The sequence below is a fragment of the Galeopterus variegatus genome, unplaced genomic scaffold (assembly GCF_000696425.1).
Source record: "Galeopterus variegatus unplaced genomic scaffold, G_variegatus-3.0.2 Scaffold1249, whole genome shotgun sequence".
Classification (NCBI taxonomy): Eukaryota; Metazoa; Chordata; class Mammalia; order Dermoptera; family Cynocephalidae; genus Galeopterus; species Galeopterus variegatus.
The window spans coordinates 252002-260726 of NW_007727360.1; the positions used below are offsets into that span (position 1 = coordinate 252002).

At 36.3% G+C, this 8725-nt stretch overlaps 1 protein-coding gene across 1 annotated transcript in view; it reads left to right on the plus strand.

Moving 5' to 3' along the window:
• The window catches only part of PBK (PDZ binding kinase), a 38191-nt gene extending 31093 nt beyond the window's left edge, over positions 1 to 7098 (plus strand). The window contains exons 5-6 of the mRNA XM_008575882.1: positions 5341 to 5514; positions 6154 to 7098. Coding sequence (XP_008574104.1) covers positions 5341 to 5514; positions 6154 to 6353 — 374 coding nt within the window. The 3' untranslated portion in view covers positions 6354 to 7098. The remainder of the gene's footprint in view (positions 1 to 5340; positions 5515 to 6153) is intronic.
• The last annotated feature ends 1627 nt before the right edge of the window (positions 7099 to 8725 follow it).

Here is an 8725-nt window from a genome sequence, read left to right on the forward strand (position 1 = left end):
GCACTATAGCAGTGCGCCACCGGGCCGGCCCCTGAAGGAAGGCATTTCTGCAGGCGAAGGCTTTCTGTTTATGAGGAAGTTTGCTCCTGATCACTTCAAAAATAACATTACTGGGAAAAAAATCACATAAGTAAGCTTTTTACTAATTGCATTTGAATTAATCTGTGTTACAAATATACACATTGTAGCAGAACAGACTGTATGCAAAAATATATGAGAATGTTCATCAGTAGTGGTGGTTTATCATACCACTACACGATAGAATACTACATGTAAATAAAATTATATAGTTATATATTTGTAGGCATGGAAATATATCCAAATTTATGAAGCAAGATGAACAGATTATAAAATAGCACTTAAAATATGTATTTATATATACATGAAGAAATGTTTGAAAAAAAAATACCCAAATCTTTTAAAATTTATTTTTGTTTTATTTTTTAATAGGTAATTTATTCATGTTTCATAACTAAAATATACATAGGTGTTCTATGGAAAGCAAAATCTTAACTGTGCTTACTCGAAACTTATTAATTTATTTGCGAATATGATTAATACTAAATACATGGTAGGCACTGTGAATATGGAGGAGATGGGATAGACACAGTCCTTTATCCTGTTATAGCTTGTAATCCAGGAGGGAAAGCAGCTCTTGAATGGTTAATAGTAAGGTACAGTGAAAGTTATGATGCGAGGAATTATGTAAACATGGTAGTGGTAATTTACCCTGTCTAGATGTCAAGAAAGGCCTCCCTAAATAAATAATGTTTAAGCTGAGAAGTGAAGGATGAATAGGAGCTCCAGTTTTATCATTTTTCAATTTGGGATAGTATCCTTGAGAACTGCATAAGGCAATGTCTGCTTAAACTCTTTTAATGTGGTAAAGGGCAATAAAATATAAGTTATTTCTGTATCGACAAAAAGGAATGGCTGAACCTTTAATTTATGACCTCGTCTAACTTTTGTTTTCAGAACAATTCATTTTCACAGAGAGAAAATTTAATAACTTATGTGGGGACCAACTTCCATTAGTTTAAATACTAACCACAGACTTGGAGAAATGTAAGCAGACATGCAGGACTGTGGCTGGCTAGAGTCTAAAATTGGAGCTGTTACATTAGACCTAGAGTTCTAGAAAGCTACTCTTCAGCTGGGTGGATCTCCATAGGAATTTGATCTGCTCACAATGGGGGGTGTATATCCTTCCTTACCATCACAGAGTCACTGCCCATGTGGACCATGTCTACATTCTTCTCTTGTCTAGTCACGCATTCCATGGAGTGACTCTTAGACATAAGTTAGTATGGGGAAAGCCTTCAAGAAGCTTATAATGTCCATGACTGCCCACCAAACTTTAATGCCCAGAGCTGGAGTAAGTCCAGAGGCTGCCATAGAGACTTCATTCCTCTTCCATCCTTGCCTCCTGAAGCTAGGTGCTTTCCTGGCCTGGCATCTTTGCTCTCACTTCATCTTCAGACAGAGCCTGCTCCCTTATCAGGCACACCCCCAAATGCTGACTGACTGAATGCGTGCTTGTTGACTGTAGTCTTGCATTTCCTCATTTCTGGATTCTTGTTTTTCCTTCTTTTAGACCTCCCTTTTGTTCTTCAAATGTTACAAATGTTAGTTCTCTCCCTCTTTCCTTGTAAATGTCTTGAGACCCTTAGGGCAGAACTTTCCTTTAGTTCTGAAGAGAAAATTCTTTCATTAATCAGGCTCCCCTGCTTTTTTTTTTTTAACTCTTGTTCAAAGTGACTTACAGTTGACCCTTGAACAACACAGGTGGTTAGTAGGGCCGACCCCCGCATGCAGTCAAAAATACACATAGACCTTTCAACTCCCCTAGAACTTCATTCCTACTAGCCTGTTGTTGACTGGAAGCCTTACCAATAAACAATTGATTAACACATATTTTGTATGTTATATGTGTTATATATACTGTATAATATACTCTAATACTACCTAGTGAATGTTCTCTTTTTAGAGTTTGAGCTTATTCTAGTTATAGCAGAAGATAAACTTTTAAGTATGAAAAGGAAAAATGACAACATTATGGAAGAAATCATAGAGTATGTTTGTTGGCCTCAATGGAATTAAATTAGAAACCACTAACAATAAGCCATCTAGGAAAACCCCAACCATCTGGAAATTCAGCAACACAAATTTAAAAAAGCTATGGGTCAAAGAAAATGACAAGGGAAATTGGAAGATATTTTGAATTGAATAATAAGGGGAATAACAACATATCAAAATGTGTGAGAAATAGCTAAAGTACGGCTTAGAGGGAAATCTGTAGCTGTAAATGATTATATTAGAAAAAAGAAAAGTTTTAAATTAATGACCTTTTAAGCTAAAAAAAAAAGAGCAAAGCAAAGCAAATCCAAATTAAGTCAAAGGAAAAGAATAATAAAGATAGTAGAAATCAATGAAATAAAAACCAAACACACTAGGAAATATTAAGACAAAAGCTGGTTCTTTGAAAAGATTATAAAATTTATAAAATCTTACCTAGATTGATCAAGAAAAAAGAGAGAACATAAATCACCAGTGTCAGGAATGAAAAAAGGTAATTGCTACAGATTCTACATACATTTAAAGGTTAATAGACTGTTACAGCTTTATGCCAACACATTGGACAACTTAACTAAAAAGGACAATTTCCTTGGCAAATAAAATTTACCAAAATTGATAAAAGGAAGAAGTAGGAAATCCAAATAGCCCTATATCTATTTTAAAAAATTCCCTCAGAGAAAATTCAAGACCCAGATGTTTGGTTTTTTGTTTTTTGGTTTTTTTGGTGGCTATCTGGTAGTCTGGTACTGGGATCTGAACCCTTGACCTTGGTGTTACAAGATTGTACCAGCTGAGCTAACCAGCCAGCCCAAGACCCAGATGTTTTTACTGTTGATTTCTATCAAACATCAAAAAGAAAATGACACCAATTTTACACAAACTTTTTCAGAAAGTAGAGGACTAGAGACTACTGCCCAATTTGTTTCAAGGCCAGCATAACTCTTATACCGAAAGCTGACACGGGCTAGCTGGTTAGCTCAGTTGGTTAGAGCGTGGTGCTGATAACACCAAGGTCCAGGATTTGATCCCTGTATCAGCCAGCCACCAAAAGAAAAAAAAAAGGGTGGGCGAGGCAGCCCTTAAAAGTTTGGTACTACCTTTACAAAAAAAAAAAAAAAAAAAAAAAAAAAGCCGACCACATTATAAAAAAAAGGAAATTATAGTCCAGTCATCTCTCACAAACATAGATGTCAAAATCTTTGATGGAATAGCAGATTGAGCCTAACAGTACATGAAAGGACAAGTACATCCTGACTAACTAGGATCTATTCCAGAAAGGAAGAGTTGTTTTAACATTCAAAAGTCAGTGTAGGCACATTGCTATACATTAGGTTTCCAGAAGTTTTGCATCCTGCACAACTGCAAACTTTGTCCCCTTTGCTAACAGTACTGTATTGTACACTTGAGATCTTGAGTGTTCTCACAAAAAGAAAAGAAAAAAACAAAAAATGGTAACCATGTGAGGGGATAAATATGTTAATTAGCTTGATTGTGGATATCAGTTTACAATGTATGTGTCAAGCATTGTTGGACACCTGAAATATATGCAATTTTTATTACTAAATACCTAATAAAGCTGGGGAGGGGTGTCAATATAATTTCACCATTTTTTTTTGTCAGCTGGCTGTTGCAGGGATCCAAACCCTTAACCTTGTTATCATAACACTGCGCTCTAACCAACTGAGCTAATTGGCCAGCCTAATTCACCATATTAACGTCAGCTGGCTGTTGCAGGGATCCAAACCCTTAACCTTCTTATCATAACACTGCGCTCTAACCAACTGAGCTAATTGGCCAGCCTAATTCACCATATTAACAAAACTGAAAACGGCGTGATCATTTCAGTAGATACAGAAAAAGCCTTTGACAAAATCCAACACCTATTTATGATAAATTTATGATCATAAGTAAAAACTCAGCTAAATAGAAATAGAAGGGATGTTAGCCTGTGTACAGAAAAACTTACAGATAATGTTATACCTAAATAGGGAACAAGGACAGGATGCCTGCTCTTGCCAGTGCTGTTTAACGTTGTGCTGTAGTCCTAGCCACCAAAATAAGGCAAGAAAAAGAAGAGGCATCAAAATTTAAAAAGAAACGGTCCCTATTTGCAGTTGATATTGATTGTTTAAGTACAAAATCCCAAGGAATCTATAAAACTACTAGAATAAATGGGAGTTAGCTATTGCATTTTTATATAACACTAATTGGAAAATGAAAAATTTTTTTAAAGTTTTTTTCTTTTTTGGGTGGCTGGCTGGTGTGGGGATCCAAACCTGTGACCTTGGCATTACAAGGCTGTGCGCTGACCAACTGAGCAACTGGCCAGCCTCAGAAAATGAAATTTTAAAAAATCTCATTAAGTAACCAAAAAACCAAAATATTTGGAAATAAATCTAAAAAAAGTCTGAGGACTTCATACTGAAAACTGTAAACCATTACCAAGAAAATTAAGTGAAACGTAACCAAATGGAGAAATATGAGGTTTATCTCAAAAAGTCTATGGAAAAATAGAATTGAAGGATAATATGAATTCTTCCATGGACTTTTTGAAGACCCCTCATATATCATGATTGTGGACTGGAAAGACTCAATACTGTTAAGATATTAATTCTTCCCAAATTGATCTAGATATTTGATCCAATCCCAGTCAAAATTCTGGTTGGCTTTTTCATTGAAATTGACAAGTTGACTAAAATTTAAATGGAAATGTGAGTGGAAGGAATTATGTCATTCCTGGGCAGAAGCTTTAAGAGCCAAGGTGCGATTTGACCCTTTCCCTCTTCCCTGACTTAGCTATCACGGAAGCATAGAAATGCTACTCTCAGCCTAATGATGGTTCACAAAATGAAGAAACTGAAGTCCTGAGGTGAAATGATCTGCTCAGGGTCACACAACTGGCATGTCTTTGAACAAAGACAGTTTGGCTCTAGAGTCTAATCTTGACATCCACACTCTGTTTATATTCCTACAGTTTTCTAAGAGAATTACTGTTTCCTTACATACTTGCCAACTGATCAGCTTTTTGAATATTTACCTGAATTACTTTGCCCCCTCCACCCCCCCAGCTTTATTAGGTATAATTGCAAAAGTAATCCTTAACAAGGTCGAGTGTATTTTCATGTTTTCATGTTTACTGGCTACTTTGATTAACCTGTTAACTATCTGTTCATATCATTTGCTTATTTTTCTTTGGGTTGCTTGCCTTAGTGATTTCTTGTGCCTGCTCTCATGACCATTTTATTTGGATTTTGCTTGTTTCAGTAACTGACCCTGAGGCGTGTTACATTGGCACTGAGCCGTGGAAACCCAAGGAAGCTTTGGAGGAGAATGGCGTTATCACTGACAAAGCAGATGTATTTGCCTTTGGCCTTACTCTGTGGGAAATGATGACTTTATGTATTCCACATATTAATCTTTTGGGTGGTGGTGATGAAGGTATGGATTCAGATTGTTTAGCATAAATCCCAGTCTCGTCACTTCACACTAAAGACTATACAATTATCTTTTAAGTTTAAAACATATATATATACACACACACACACACACACACTCATATATATTTGGTGGCTGGTCCATACTGGGATCCGAACCTGTGAACCTTGGTGTTACAAGGCTGTCCTCTAGCCAACTGAGCAACTGGCCAGCCCCCATTAAGTTAAAATTTTAAGAGCAAGTTGTTTGATTGAGTGGCATAGTTTCTAAAATATAGATTACATTAATACTAATTTGGTACCATCTAGGTTTAATCTCATACAAATAAGACATAGATTGATAGAGAATAGGGAATAAATTGAGAAAATCCAGAGGAGCAAAAGGTTATCTTAAAAACTCCCCTTGCCTGAGAAAAAGATTGGAAAACGATCATGGGGCAGGGGGGCTGGTAAAGGTCAATAATCTGTAGATGCAAGACAATAGCTAATACACTCGATGGCAGGACAATTGAAGAGACTGCCTGTGGAATAATGGAAAGCATACTGGAAGATAAAATTCTTGTTTCAGGAAGGTGAGCTATTATGTTTTTCCATGACTTAAAATGATTTTGTTTATTGTTTTAACCTCCAACTTCATGAGCAGATAAAACTTTTGATGAAAGTGACTTTGATGAAGAAGCATACTGTGCAGCGCTGGGAACCAGGCCACCTATTAATATGGAAGAACTGGATGGATCATATCAGAAAGTAATTGAACTCTTCTCTGTGTGCACTAACGAAGACCCTAAAGATCGTCCTTCTGCTGCACATATTGTTGAAGCTTTGGAAGTAGATGTCCAGTGATCACCTCATATTCATGACCACCTCCGCATGAAGTATGGCTCGTGAATATAACGGTGTTTATTCTGGCACATTTATATAGTTACTATGATGACCTGTAGTTATTAGACTCTGTAGGTGGCCTATTTCAGGATCATAGTACTTTGTTAACATTGGAATAAGTATTTCTAATATAAGCATATTTCTTATGTGCTTATGATGATAAGCACTTGGAATTGTACTGGGTTTTCTGTGAAGTTTAAGAAACTAGCTAGGCAAGTAATTTGATGTTGTTCATACAGACTTAAAACGCTAGCAATAAAATGCTGTATACTATATCTAACAATAATTTGGGTTGTGTCCATTTTTATTGATTTTTCTTAAATATTGTGTCTTAATGGATCTTGAAATTAGCACTTTGTACAGTACAAAATTAGTCTACATTTGCTTATATTTTAAAACATTAAACCTTTTTCTGGTCTTTCTTGGCTGATATGATTATTAAATGCTCACTGGAAGCTGAGAATATGACTCAAAAGAGTAGCTCCTTGCGTATTTCTAGACTCTTTGATTGCAGTTTGTCTTGCTTCTTGGATCTCCCCAGATCTCTTTGGTTTTTGCTTTAATTTAGTAAATGTATTTTCTGTACTGAAATTTATTTTTTATTTTTTATTTACTAATCTGTATCTTAAGCATTTCACAGTTGTGGTGTAAAAATATTAAAACTCAAATAAGATGATACAGAATAAAGGACGTTTTTGGTACCACAGAATGTCTCAGCATTATTTTATACTCTTACTGGTTTGAGTGTTGTCATTAAACTTGCTGAGTGAATGTGAGTAGGTTTCTTTCCCTCTGTTGGCCTTATTTTGGCAATGTGTAAAACGAGGTTGATTTGGATCAGTAATTTCTATCTGTGAGCCACAGCCCCCTAGGAATTTTCAAAATTATTGAATTGTAATTGTGAATCACTCAGACTTGGCTGTAGGCAGAATTCTAAAAATAACTGTCATAAGAGGAGTTCTTAGATTAGGAACCACTGTGCTCTGAGCTTTAACAAGTTCTAGAATTCACTGGTGGGTTTCTTTTAGTATGAGATTGTACCAAGCAATAGTGCTCACTCAGATCATTAATTAGCATTAATCAGCATCTTCCATCAAAATATTAAAGTGACAAGAAAAGTAAACAGTTGATTTAATTTATAGAAAAGTTTATGTATTTTGCATTCTGATATTGAATAGGGCCTCTTATTTTCACTCTGAGTTACATATTTTATCATTCTTTCAGGTTTGCTGAGCTAACAAAGCATCTTCTCTTCCTAGGAAGAGCAGTTCCTGCTTGTGAGACATAAAACATGAATTGGATTTTTCTTTTTTTTAACACAAACATCAGTACGTTTCCTTGAGAAATTTGCTTCCAGTTCCTATAGTTGGGCTATCTAAACAGGAACAAACTAATGTTTGCCCAGCACTGGGCTGGCAAATTCACAGCACTTGTCTGTGGCAGGCATTACAAAATAATCCCGGCATGCTTTCCCCTTGAGTCTGGATAGGTCCTGGAAGTTCTCAACATGGAAGTGCAGACGATTTGTTACTAACTGCAAGGAAACTTTTAAAATTATTTTCCTAGAACTTGCTCTTTGTCTCAGGTGTTACCTTTTTTGGCCATTTGCCTCATTCTCAAAAGAAGAGCAACATGTGACTGGGTTGAGGACACAGCAGGACTATCTTTGCTGAATTAGTTGGCAGATCAAAACAGCTTTCTCCCAGGTGGCTTTCTCCCTTCCCAGAAAATCTTGCCGCTTTCTAAGTAGAAGGCTGTAGGAGCCTGTTTGCACCTCTACAAAGTAGAGATAGCAGCTGCTTAAGAAAATGTTAAGGATTATTCTTTCATGTCTCCTGGTACCTAATCTACAATTTATTGACCACAATAAAAGAAAGGATTTTTAAGTACTAATGAAAATACTATACAGTTGCTCTTCTGTATCTCTGGGTTCTGCATCCATGGATTCAATTAAGCGTGGATGAAAAAACTGCATCTGCTCTGAACATGTACAAACTTTTTTCCCTTGTCATTATTCCCAAACAATACGGTTTAACAATTATTTACATAGCATTTACATTGTATTAGGTATTATAAGTAATTTAGAGGTGATTTAAAGTATTCGAGAAAATGTGTGTATCTTATATGCAAATGCTATGCTATTTTATATCAGGGGTTTGAGCATCTGTGGATTTTGGTATCCGAGTAAGGTCCTGGAACCAATCCCCCACGGATACTGAGGGATGACTATATATGAAAACTTGTGGGATGCAACAAAAGATGTGCTTGAGGGGCCGGCCCGGTGGCGCACTCGGTAGAGTGCGGCGCTTGGGAGCGTGGCGGCGCTCCCGCCG